At 48.0% G+C, this 13,701-nt stretch overlaps 1 protein-coding gene across 4 annotated transcripts in view; it reads left to right on the top strand.

The window, feature by feature from the left end:
* LOC120822435 (polypeptide N-acetylgalactosaminyltransferase 10) overlaps positions 1–4,816 on the top strand; it is a 31,741-nt gene extending 26,925 nt beyond the window's left edge. For 2 of the 4 annotated variants that reach the window (XM_040182130.2, XM_078106904.1), the window contains exons 9-14: positions 45–266; positions 1,338–1,454; positions 1,907–2,056; positions 2,348–2,603; positions 2,693–2,807; positions 2,896–4,450. In XM_040182130.2, the coding sequence (XP_040038064.1) occupies positions 45–266; positions 1,338–1,454; positions 1,907–2,056; positions 2,348–2,512 (654 nt within the window). In that variant the 3' untranslated portion in view covers positions 2,513–2,603; positions 2,693–2,807; positions 2,896–4,450. Of the gene's footprint in view, positions 1–44; positions 267–1,337; positions 1,455–1,906; positions 2,057–2,347; positions 2,808–2,895 lie in introns of all 4 variants that reach the window. The other 2 variants (XM_040182131.2, XM_040182129.2) reach the window with 1 other exon arrangement.
* Positions 4,817–13,701: the final 8,885 nt, after the last annotated feature.

Raw genomic sequence — 13,701 nt, 5'->3', positions numbered from 1 at the left:
ATGAACGCATCCGCCTTTCTCTCTCCTCTCTGATTCCATTTCAGAACCTCAAACGCGTGGCGGAGGTGTGGATGGACGAATACGGGGAATACGTGTACCAGCGTCGGCCGGAGTACCGCCACCTGTCGGCGGGAGACATGACGGCCCAGAAGGAGCTGAGGAACCGGCTCAACTGCAAGACCTTCAAGTGGTTCATGAGCGAGGTGGCCTGGGATTTACCCAAACACTACCCGATGGTGGAGCCTCCTGCCGCCGCCTGGGGGGAGGTAACCACCGTCTCCTGCTTCTTTGCTTTCTTTATTTTCAGCGTGCTGTGACGCACACCTGACTGTTCCCCTCCTCCCATCGGCCATCGCCTGACGCGCATACGTGCAATCGTCTCGGCCCAATCAAGGGAGAAACAATACGGAATCCGTTCTGCAAGAAGTCAATGATGCTGTAAACCTTCTAAACACACACACACACACACACACACACATGATTTGTTACAGCACAGAAAAGTAAGGCTGACGGGTCCAGCAGCAGAGTGGGATTAGCCGTGGGAAGACACACACACTCACACACACTCACTCAGGCTAATAGATAATCTCCCGGGGGGGATAATAATAAGGCAATTAGCTCCCACTCACTGTCAGCACTGGCACAGTTATTTAAAGTTTGTACATGACATCTTCTTTTTTAATTTTAGAAATAAAAACTGACCCGCAGAGACAAAAGTACCGATATTAAAGGAACAAGGAAATGGGTACAAAAGGCTCCAGAGCTAAAAGCAAAGTCAAAACAGGGTTTTTATCCATTTGGTGGGCAAATATCAGCTGTCTAACTTCCACTAATTCATTCATCATTTAGAAATTTATATGCAGGTGATGGAAGTACAATGTTTTGCACACGTGTGCATTACTTGTTTAGTCCACACCCTTTGTCGATCGCCATGGATTCTGTTGTTCATACCTAGTTCAGCTGAGGTCGGTGGACGCACGCAGGCGCACCGGAGCAGACTTACACGTATATCTGTGCAGTGCGCGCAGAGATCTCAATCAAAGGCCGCATGCTGCTGGAAAGGTCGTGGGATAAATATCCTGTTCAATTCCACACACGTTTTTGGACTCGGCTGCAGTCTAATACTTCTGGGAGGTTTCCGACGGGCGTGGAGATAGAAAAACTCCCAGGCGGTAACCAACACATATGAAACGGTGATGAAAGATGTTTGCAATAACTCAGGAGGGCGTCCACTCTTCCTGCATGCTACAGCACCGGGGGGGGCGGCCCAAAGGTTGGGCCCTCCCGAATGTTACACAGTCCCCCTGAACGTGGGTACATCTGCCCGTGTTTTGTAGATCCGGAACGTGGGCAGCGGCATGTGCATGGAGATCAAACACTTTGTGTCGGGGAGCCCCGTCCGCCTGGAGAGCTGCGTGAAAGGCCGCGGGGAGGTGGCCTGGAGTCACGGACAGGTGAGGGTCATTGGTTACGCTTCCTCCAGTGAAACGCCTTCCCCCCGGGGGGGTCCTCCGGGCCGCGGGAGGTTTTCATGGGAGCACATGCGGGTGGGAGGGGGGGTTAATGAGCAGGTGACCTTGCGTGTCCTTGTTAATTCGTTTGGGCACATTTGGCCGCTCTCTCGGTGAAACACCCGCTTTTAAAATGAGAAGAGCGAGTTAAAAATGCCAAATATCACTGAACACATAACTGCATGTGTGCTCCTCACGAGCCTCTTTCACCTTCTGCTGCACTCGGAGCTGCAGCGATGATCTGGATGAAACAAAACTCTGTAGCCTGTAATCGCAGGCTTGATTCAGATGGAAGTTGAGCGCCCTCCAATATTTTAAACCGACACCTCGGGAAGCGCATCGGGGTGGTGAACGGGTGTGATGTTTTCATCGCAGTTGAGATGTGTTACCCTCAGGTGTTGACGTTCGGGTGGAGGGAGGACATCCGGGTGGGCGACCCCGTTCACACGAGGAAGGTCTGCTTCGACGCCGTGTCCCACAGCAGCCCCGTCACCCTGTACGACTGCCACGGCATGAGGGGCAACCAGCTGTGGCGCTACAGAGAGGTGCGGGGAGGGAAAGGGGGACACTTTGTAGTTGTAGTTTTTGCGGCCTTCTTTGGTTACACTTCTGTCACGTAGCAGCTAGAAAAACATGACAATGCTGAAGAATTTGTTCATCGTAATTTGTGTTTGAGAAAAGAACCGATGACGTTCTGTATCAGCAACAGGTTTGGGGCGAGAGTCATTATTTTGAGCACAAACGTTACAGTGTACTCGCCAAAATGCCCCCGGGAATCCCATCAAGAGGGGGATACATCGGCCTGAATGAACAGCATCCCTTTCTGTTCCCTCCAGGACAAAAGCCTGTATCACCCCGTCAGCAACAGCTGCATCGACAGCAGCCCCAGCGAGCGCCGCGTCTTCATGAACACCTGCGACGCCTCTTCCCTCAGTCAGCAGTGGATGTTCGAGCGGACCAACGCCACCGTGCTGGAGCTCTTCAACAGGGCCGCTAACTGAGGCCCTCGGGGGGGGGGTGGGGGGAGGGCGCGCTGAGACGAGGCGTCCTCTGCAGAAGAAGGCCGCGAGGCGACGGCTCCCGTCCGATCAGGTGACGGAGTTCCTTCTCCCCGGACCGACGCGGCGCTCTCATCCGGGTCGAGGAAAATGACGACGTCGTCTCTCTTTACTGTCGGACAGATGTTAATGGAGGCTACGCGCCGCGTGGACGACGCGCCGCTGCAGATCCGGGCGTGCCGGCTGAGCGCCCGCCAGCGGGTCGATCGCGCAGCACGAGCTCGTGATGAGGATGGAGGTAAAGAGCGAGTTGGCATTCGCCGTTCCCGCTTGGTCAAAACTCATCTTGAAAGGTGAAATTCCCTGTTTGTTTTGTTCTTCCACAGGCGGGAGGACCGCGGCGAGGCAACGCGGCAACGCGGCGCTCCTGCAGACTGAAGTCCGCACCCTTTTATTGTTTCCAAGAGACCGAAACACAAACTGTGCCGGACGCGAGGGATCGTCTATTCTTCTGCCTCGTCCATTTTAACCGTTGCCTTAATTCCAGACGTGGGAAGTTTCTTGCTACATTTTCCTCCGGAGGATCAAAACCGCATGTGAGGACACATGTGGGACTTTTGCAAACCGAAACTCTTAAGGAAATCCGAACAAGTTGAAACTATTATTCCTGCAGTGTGCAGATGAACTCTTTTCCCCTCGTACAGACTCTTACATTCAAGGTGCAACTGTTTTTTTTTTTTTTTTTTTTACTGGGTAATCATGCAAGAAATGGTGTCAATTTCTACTATTTATCCAATTTAAATCCTTACAAATTACTACAGCAACTGTTTCCCATCACTTTGCCGTCATGGTTCACTCTCTCTGCTGAGTTTATCTGCCATGTAATCACAGCTCAGGTGCTCGAGCAGTGAGGAGAAGCCTGCAACAATCTACCCGCTGATTGTTGATTAGTAACCGGTGAACTACGCGCTACAGCTTCACAGAAGAAAGAGAGGATACCGGGGGGACGAGGGGGGGGGTTTCAACCAGATAATGTTGTATGCTCTTTAATGATTGCCACTAAGATGTTTTCTCAGTGTTCATTATTTGCGGTTTGGTCTCCGGTCGCTGACCAATCACCATTATTTTGGCTTTGCCAATCGTCTGTGCAGAGATTTAGAAAGCGTTCGCAAAATGATTTGACCTCATGGATCCTCGACTCCTGTAAACGAGCCAAACTGTTTCAATGCATTTCTGATTAAAACCCCGGGGGACGCAAACTCATCATCCACCTTTGCCACAGAGATTGAATTCCACAAGTAGTTTTCTCACTAAACATCTCAATATATTGTGATTGCAAGTAAAAAAAAAAGCTGCTAAATCTGAAATAAACAAAAGTGAACCAAAAGAACCTTTCCTGAGTTGGTTAACGCTGAATAAAAACTTCATCATTTTAAAATATGTTTCAAAAATGGACCCATCAATGACAACATATAACGCACATGTATTTGGTTTGTAATCTGGCCACATTATTGTCAGTGCTTCATATTGCAAATTTACTGAATCCAAAGTCCCTGCTTATTATCAGACAGTATGTGACAGTTAAGACCAGGCGGCTTTAGTCATGAGTGAGACACGAGCAACATCAATACAAAGAGGAACGTCTCCACTACAAATTCTCATAGTTTTCTGTTTCAGCAGTTTTTACTAAAATACACATTTCTGCAATTTTGTATTGAAGCACTGTTGATAAAAAGGGAAAAGTCTGCCGGCTTCGTATGTTTTAATGATCACTAATATGAACTATTAATACAAACCAACATGTCTGAAATCACATTTAATAATAATGTGATACAATAAATGTATGATTAAAGGAAGTATGAAGTTATGTTGGAAGCAGCGTGGCCTTCAAGTGAAATGACTTTGACGTGACGTTTCCATTAAACTGAATTTTTCCCTCCACTTTCTGCCCGTCACTGTGATTTCCCTTCTGTTTCTGCAAAGACGAGTGATTAAAGCGCCGACGTCTCACCCAGAGAAGATCAGAAGTGAATGTTGGGTAATCGCGGCTGACTCCGTAGTGCAGCGTGTCGAGTGCATTTTACAAAGGGCAAGAGCCCCACAGCTGTCACTTTAATTCCATTTCTACACATTTGCCTCTGTGTTATTACGACCCTGCAAATTGTGCGCCATCGTTTTGATGACGTGCAATATGAACATCAGACGGCGTGAGATGGAAAGATGGATGCGAGCCGGAGACAAAAAACTGAAGTCATTGATTCCAGTTCTGACTGAAAAATAAATCCTTTTTTTCTTCTTCTCGCTCAACATTTGTCTTCAGAAAGTTTATTCAGCCCAAAAAATACATTTTTATTTTTTATTCGCATATGTGTTAATCAGAATGTCAGAATCCCATTTGAGTCCTCAAAGCGCAGCTTCTCTCTCTGTCTAGTTTGACTAATTACCAAACCCCCAACGTTGCCTTTAATTCGCCCCGTGCAGGAAGGCGGGGGAGGTGTGACAGGCCTGCTCTGCACACGACCTCTCCGCTGAGTAATTACAGCCAACCTGCCTCTCCGCAGGGCCCCGCCGCTATTAACGGCCCCGCTGTCATGCACTAATGGGAAATCACGGGCCGTGGCGCCGTGGCGGGGGGAGTAGTCGGCGAGGACCCGGGCGGACGGATTCGGGTCAAATCCTTTATCGCTGTTTGAAAAGGGAGATTGCAGATGTTCTCCAAACAGGGTTTTCGTGACCTTGGTGCTCCTTCTTCGGTCTGGACGACGGAGATGAATGCACGTGGAATGATTTTACTAGTTCATAAAACAGGTGACACTGAAAGAAACGAAGCGTGGGGAAATTAAAGCCTCCAACTTTGAAGCGGAGCATTGAAATAAATGTCTTGCAAGTCCTCCGGATGAAAACGTGACTTCGTTCGGGCCTCGTTTCTAATCATCTATTCCACTGCTGCCAAAACGCCATGTGTTCTAACCAAAGCTATATTTACCCTCACAATTTATTTTCAGTGGCTCTCTGTGGCCCTGCTGGCCCTGCTGGCCCCGGCCCTCCCACTCACCGGGCCTGGAGGCTGCACGAGGGATATTTCTCCCAAAGCGTCCTTCAACTGGAAGTTTTGCTTTTTCTCTTTGTGGTATTAAACGTTTTGTCGGGAGTCAATCACGCTCTCAAAGTTCCCACTAATTTGGCCTTTGGAACGAGGCGACATGAAGCCGAAGAAATGTCACGTGATCTGAAGGTACGTTCATCTAACGGTTGGTATGACATCTTACATAAAAATAGATATTCAACACAGCATCTCATCCCATATTGTGAAACCCTGTTTTTTTTGTTGCCTCGGGAGAAGAGTTGTATTTACATAAACCCATCCGGCCGTAGTACAACAACCCGCAGCTCATTGTCCTGCAGTCAGCCGCTCGCTGCTGTCACCTGCGCCTTTGAGCGGATTTACGCGGCGTGCTGTGTGTTCTGTCGCCTGGCTGCCTGCAGCGGGCTCACGTCCAAACGAGTGCACGAGCCAAACCGCTCTTCAGCTTCAGAAAGAACGTCGCCTGGTTGTTTCACAGCGCAAGGGCCCGAAGTCAGTCATGCTCTGTGCCGCTTATCGTCAGATCGAAATGATGCTCCCGCTGCAGGCGGGGGGGGGGGGGGGGGGGGGTTTGAAGTGCAGATGGATTTGACACAATGTCCACTGCTCAAATGTATTTGCAAAGTGTGCAGAGATTTACAGACACATGTAAGACTGCAGAAAGGGAAGGAAGAAGCATGTTTCAGCATTTATTTGAGTGCATGACTCGAAGATTTTTGTGGTAAAAGTCGACGTCGTCATCGTGGAGTCCCTCATCTTAAAATACCACCGGTGCCATGTGGTGTTTTGTCTCACGCTTTTATTTTGGTGGTACACAGTGCAGACTCCGGGGGGGGGGGGGGGGGGGGGGTTTTTTTTTTTTGTTCAGTTTCAACATACAACTAGTACTTATAGTCTTCAAAAAAAGGTATTTTACATGAGTGTGAAATGGAGAAACGTACTTTTAGGAGCAATGAAATCTTCAGAGGCCGGTCTGCCAAAAAAGCAAAAGGAAAAGAAGAATGCGCTTCCATTCTTCAGGTAACTGACAGATTTTACATGGAAGGAGGAGCAGAGGAACGCATGAAATATGGATGATAATGCTTTCAGCAACGCGCATTACCACAGACAAGTGTGATGACGGCATAAATAAGGTAATCCTGTTTGTTTATCACTATTGCACTGCAGTAAATGCATATTATTTAACATTTCATTTAAAATATGGAACAACTTTATAAGTAAGTCTATGCATGAGCCTCCTTTTACTTCCTCCTTTTTTAAAATCATTTTTTGATGATTGGTGCACCGGGAACCGCAGGGTCGGTGGTTCGAAACCCCGGCCGCTCCATGTCCCGTGTCCTCAGTGTCCCTGTGCAAGACATCTGACCCCTAACTGCTCCCCGGGCGCCTCGACGGCAGCACCCTGCTCCCGCTGTGTGAGAGGCTTCCTATATGTGTAAAATAAAAAGGCCTTCCTCTTTTTTTTTATGTCCTTAGTGTACAATGTGACGTTTACACGTGCCGTAACCATGGCAACCGCAAGCCAATGTTGATCAATCGACACATCGTATATATTTCCCGCAGGGCTTCGTGATTATGTCATACATAGGGGCTGAGGTCAAATCAATGAGCATCGTTCCACTGGCAGTCATGCGTTTTAAACAGAAAAATGCATGAAAACCTGGTCAGTGACCTCAGATGGACCAACGTTTAGATCAATGGGATCAATGTTTGGTGCAACAGTGGTACCAGCTCAAAGGTCAGCAGATCACCAGAAGCATCTGCTGCATCTTCAAATGTCGGGTTGGTTGGGATGATAATTAGGTACCCCTTCTTTTATATTATGCTGACACCTGCCTGGATCTGCATCACCAGACGATCCACATGAGCCTAGACAGCTAAGAGAAGAACAGTAAATTATCCTGGAGCGCACATCGAACATCGGGGGGGGGGGGGGGGGGCAGCTCCTGCTGAGAAATAAGGTTTGTGACAAGATACAATTATACCCTGCAGCTTCAAATGGGTTTTGGCAGGGATGAACTGACCGCTTTGTCTGCCATAACGGCTTTGTATTATATTGCCTTCTCCTTAAATTAAACGCAGCTGCAGGAAAAACAAACCCATTCACCACTGGGTTTATTCAGAACGCGCTCGCTGCAGACCCCGAGAGGAGGAAAGCGATCCCCCGCACCACAGCTCAAAGGACCGAAGCTGAGAGTTGAACCGAGGAGCAAATGTGGGAGGAAAATAAAACCATGATTCAAACCAGACGAGAAGTCTCTGTGTCTTCAGGTGTTATGTCATTACGTGCATTTAAGTTTGCTCTGTGTGCAAACTTAAATGCGCGTGTGTGTGTGTGTGTGTGTGTTCAAAACGTTGTCCGTTTAAATCTTCACGCTTTACTTTGTAAACATGACCTACTTAGTTCAGTTCCATCCAGGCCAGAAAAATGCATTAATCCTTCATGGGGCATGAAGGAAGAAAAAGAACACGTGCACACCGAGCGACCTTCAGGAACTCGGGAGCTGCGTCTTCGCCGGCGTGTCACTCGCCTCCACTCAGCGGCCCCCGGAAACGCCGCCACTTGTCGGAGTGATTTTCTTCACTTGAAATTAGCTGCTCTTAATAAAATTCTAATTCAGTTATTACGAGCACAGTAACGCCTCGAGTGCTGCCCCTTAAGCCCCGGCTGGCTTATGGAAATGTATCCGCCAGATGCACTTAAGCCTCACGCAAATGGATTTTAATTTGGCAGAAATGGGTTCTGTTCATTAACGCCGCATTTCCGCCACCACACATGACCTGTGACCTCGCTGCCTGCGCCGGGGTGAATGGGAGGAAATGCGTGCGTTTTCTCAGCGTTTCTGGGGGATCTTCTGGATGCAAATAGATCTTTATCTCACGACAGCTGACTGATTCGTTTTTTTTCTCTAAATAATCTTTCCCGTGCAGGCTTTTCTTTCCATCAGCTGCAAGTGTTGCACGCACACAAACAGCTCGCAGCACAAGCTGTCTTCTGCTTTTGGTTGAACTGTGAAACATGAAGAATTAGCACTGGTCCTCTGGAATTTCACGATGGTTTCTGGCGGCGGCGGTGTGGGCGGGACGCAGGGAGGGATCGTTTACTGTGACCCGATCCAGGCGACGTGTGAGTCCTGCTCACGAAGCCCATGACATCATTCGTTGTCGCTATGCCAATCAAAGTGTAGCCAGGGGGGGGACGAGGGACGGGGACGTAACGCGTCCTCGTGGACCCATTCTCTGCCCCGGTGTTCTCGTCTTTGAACAAAATGAAATATATGTCAAAACAGTTCAGATATTCTCGGTAATATGAATGAAGAAGTATTTATGTGCGTGTCGTTCACGCTCTGTCAGAGGGGAGATGTTCTCGTTACAGAAAGAAAGACATCTTTGTGTCAAGATATTCAGTCAGAAAGAAAAGAACAGAAATCACCAATTATTGGCTGAATTGTGCATTTTACAGTCAGGCCTCAGTGACTGCAGGAGACATGTCTTCACCGTCCATCTTCGAGTGGAGGACGACCGCCGTGGAAAAATAACCGTTGGCTTTTTCAACCGCTGCAGCTGATTGGATGAGATTCCATCAAATCAACGTGTGCCAGACTGCACAACATCGCCTCCGAGGCTTGTCGGCGATGTGCGATGGATGCCTGCTACGACACAACATTTTACCCGCACCTCCATCGCCCACCTTCGTCACTCTCATTTCATGAAGAAAAGAGAAAAACGGGGCGGAGAGAAGCACACAAGTGAAGCCGAGGAGGCGTCTTACATTCTCTCTGGTGACCTCTGGTTGCAAACATGAAGTCTGAATGCATGCAAGTCAATTAAAATAAATGACTCACTTCTCACTTGATTTATTGCCTCAGTAAACATTGTAAAAATGTCTCTAATTCAAAGTCTCCTTCAATACAGCGTGATGTTCATTCCATAAATTACGCTCCAATTTGAGTCGTTTAGACCATACAGCACGCTCTAGGGCGGGGTTAGTGTGATTGACAGGTTGCTTCTCCACACTCCACATGTACCAACCGCCCTCCGGAGCCTCCGTGTTGTTGACTCTAAACCATCACATCACTTCACCTACATTAACGTCTCCCTGGCTACGGAGGTCTGCATTTCCCATAATAAGCTGTGCAACCATTCAGAAGTGGATTATTCCATCAACCGGTGCTGATGAAAGGCCTCTTCCCTCCTTTGGCAACCTGGAAGACTTTTCACGCCAGCTCATTCAAGTTTCATCTTGATGTGACGCGTCAACCTGAAGAAAACAAAAGGTTTATGGAAGTTAATTATTTTATGGATTATTACACTAAAATATTTCACTGCGACTACTTTGAAATCTGTTGCTTTAATTCAAGATGCAAACTCCTTTGTCTTCAGAACTCCTCACCTATGAACTTTATGTAAAATGTAAATGCTTCTTTGCCATTCTGCTACTAACACTTTCTATAGTTCATTAACTCTAAAAGGAATCAGGGAGTAAAAACAGGAAATAAATCAATATCAGTGTCATTTCTTTTCTTTCTTACTGCAAACTGCAAAAACAAACACACACGATGAGAAACAAAGAAAGCTCGTTCTTTGAGACAATCCAACGCAAAGAGGAGCCCTCAGCTCAGCCAGCGTCCACGTGTGAACAGAATAAAAGCGTCTGCAGTCACGCTGACACGGGTACGGGTGTGACACCTCACAGGTACGGGTGTGACACCTCACAGGTACGGGTGTGACACCTCACGGGTACGGGTGTGACACCTCACAGGTACGGTCCTTCCTCTGCAGGCTGACGAGAATCAGTGTCACATCAAGCCGTCTGTCGGCTCTCCTCTGCTCCGTCGGGCTCCGCCTGGCGCGTTCAATCCGCTCCGAAAAGGGAATTAGTGGATTTTTATTTTGAGGAAGGACTTTTCAACAGAAGCACTGGATTCTGATGCAGAGCAGCGGGCCTCAGTCTCGCACCCCAACAGCAAAGATATTACGCGTGTGGATGCAGAGGGGTTTCTGCTACTTTTCCACATAGATTTCACATATGAAAATATGTACATGTTTTACTCCTCTGCACTCCGCTCATGCACGCTGACGATTACTTGCATAAATAAAACACCGGAGCTGAACGCAAACACCGCCTGCCAGTTTTGCTAAACTTGAAGACGAGCTGCGAGCGAGGAGGAGAAGTGGCTAAATAATAAATGAGGAAAGGCTTCTTGTTTTTCCAAGTGGAGTTACGCGGATGCTTCACATTCCAGTGAGTCTTGATTCAGAAATACGATGTTAGAAGCGGGGAGACGCGACCCTGTGCATCGCGCCGGTGAAGAAAACATCGCGGATTAAAGATGTTTTTCTTTCCCACTGTGAAGCACTGTGCGACTAACTTTTCTCTCCCCAACACCTCCTAAGATATGAGTCATTCTGTCCTCATCAGGAACCTGTGCACACACCCCCCCCAAAAATAGAGTTTGCAAAAAAAAGTACATAAAACCACGTTTACGGGAAAATGCATTATTGAAAACGGATACACGGCAATTACCATGAACATAAAAGGTCAACTGGAGTGAGTGTGAAATAATATTAAAGAAAATGTCCCAAAAAGTAGTTAATCACCTTGCAGCCGAGTCCATTGATCATCTGCCTGTGTGACTTCTGTTCTCCCTCCGCAGGAAGTGGTGTGATGAAGCAGCACGAGCTTCTATACAACATCGTTTTTTTCTCCTGCTGAGAGAAGAAGGCGAAGAAGAAAGTAATTTACATTACAGTAAGAAATCCTGGCAGCAGCAGCAGCAGGAGCCTCCGGGGCCGACCGACGCAGCCTCATCGCGCTCCATGCTCACTGTGTGTGCACGTGGTGCAAACACACAGAGGTCGGAAAGGTCACAGTGGGGGTTTGGGTGGCGTCCGGCCCTTTCGTGCGTTTTGTGCGTCTGCACAATCATGCGTCTAATCATACAAACTAACAGCATTGGTGTGATCAATTAGACTTCATGATAAAAGAACAAGCGCTAATTTTGCCAACAACGTAAGCGATTCTAATGCTGAAAACGCCCAACGAGAATTAAGATATTTGGTCATCGATCGGAGGACAAAGGACAGAGGAGAACACGTCCGAGGCTCCGGTACTTTATCATCCGTTGAATTCAATCCAGAACTCCCTTCCTGCACATCCGATGGCAGACGTGTTTCATTTCACAAGCTCTCAGTGAGTGTTTGGGGAAATAAAATAATTTATTTGCACAGAGATTTTTTAATGAACGTTTGATCAACTAACCTAATTGTATAAAAAAAAGATGAACGGATGTAATCGACACTCAGAACGTGAGTTCATTCTGACGTACTAAACGTACCTCAAGCGGGTTTACGATTCAACCTGCATGAAAGGTTCTGTGCAACTTACAGCAACTGGAATCTGAGTTTCATTAATCAAACTCCGCCGCTCAGTTGACTCAGTCACTCTCTTTCCCGAGCTGATGAGGATCCGCGTGAGTGGCACGAAGCGGATGCTGCTCGAGTCCTCAGCAGAGGAGAAGCAAGCAGATATCAGCGTCCGGTTCTGCGGGTCGGCTCGGCGTTGGTTTGGCACCGTTCATCAGATTGGCGAAAGAGCAGAGCTTGCAAAACTCCCATGATTCCCGTTGAAACTTGATCCCTAATGTATTGAAATTCTCCCGAGATGCAGCACGCAATCCATCATTAAAACAAGGGGCCCCACGAAAAGTGCATTCATTCATCGTGCTGCAGGAATAACGTAACAGTGGAAATATGATCGTCTCATCAGAATTCCCGATGCGTAAAAGAGGGCGCGCATTAATCAAGGAGCGCGGCCCGAAACGAGGCCTCTGCCCTCCATCCGCTGCAGAATGCCAGGATGGGAGTTTCAAAGGGTGTGACATTTGTTCACTCTAAATTCAGACTGACCAGTTGAACAGCACAAAAAAAAAAATATTTCATACATTTTGAAATGTCAAATTCATAATGAAGGTCGCAGCAGAGCGGATGAGCTCTGCGGTTTATGTTTAAACGTTCGGGGTTTCCTCAAAATCAGACGTCATCGTATCAACGTACACAATTCAGTGGTTGGTGAAAATCAGCTCATGAGAAATGTTTTAGTCCAATTAAAAATAATCGCCGTTGGTCAACCTGGCTTGGTCAAACTACTTAAGCAACATTTCCTGAAGAGTTTTCAGAGAAACTTGATGGCTGCTCGGTGTTTTCTCTCCAGTCGAGTAAAACGATCACTACGTGTTCATCTATATGGGAGAAATATGCCAGTCGCATTCCTTTTACATCCTGTAATTCGAAGGAGGTTGCTCAGACATTCTTTAGTGGAATAGCAAAAGTAAATACTTTAGATGTATTTTGGCTCACAGCAGAGGACAGCCAGGAAACAACCGACTTCCACCCAATTAAAAACAAACCCAGATCTAAATCAAGTGGAGAGTTTGTGGAAATTGAATTATCTTGTTCACGCACTTTCAGGCTGGCCGGGGGATTGAAATTCCTACAAATACAATTATTTCTCCGAGACGTCTAAAACCATCCACAAGCTTTTCCCAGCCTCGGATTTAACGGCACGGGGGGAGGGGGGGGGGCTGCGATCGCCGGCGCCTCCATTCAGATGCAGGCCGCCGCGTTAATCAGCGTGTTCATCCTGCAGAGGCGAGAGGGGGCGAGCGGGCCGCTGGCCTTAATTGGCGGTAAACCACCAAGCAGCACGCCGGGACTCGTAATAAAACATGTCGGATTCGATCAGCTCGGCCGCACCGCAGCCGGAGGACACCTTGTCTCGCCCTGAAAGCCCTTCTATCAGATTATCGATCCCTCCCCCCGCCCCCCACCCTGTCCTCCAGCGGCACCCCCGGGGTGCTTGTTAACCCCGCTGATTTAACCACAGTGAAACAAGCGAATCTCAGAGCTCCAGAGGAACGGATCCCTCCGCTGCTCCGGGCGGAGCTGCAGCTCTGCTCGTCCTCTGTGAGATGTTCTCATGGATGCAACGTTCCTGCTCCGGAGCCCTTTATCACGGAGATACTGGCGTGCATGCTGGACTTGCCGTCATTAGTTTCTCCACTTTGTGGTCGGCAGCTCCACCGGGTTGATGAAAAGAAGGCGCGGC

Source organism: Gasterosteus aculeatus, chromosome 7, assembly GCF_964276395.1.
Source record: "Gasterosteus aculeatus chromosome 7, fGasAcu3.hap1.1, whole genome shotgun sequence".
In the NCBI taxonomy this organism is placed as follows: domain Eukaryota; kingdom Metazoa; phylum Chordata; class Actinopteri; order Perciformes; family Gasterosteidae; genus Gasterosteus; species Gasterosteus aculeatus.
Note: the sequence above shows the minus strand (reverse complement) of the source record. Positions and strands in the feature narration are given on the sequence as shown.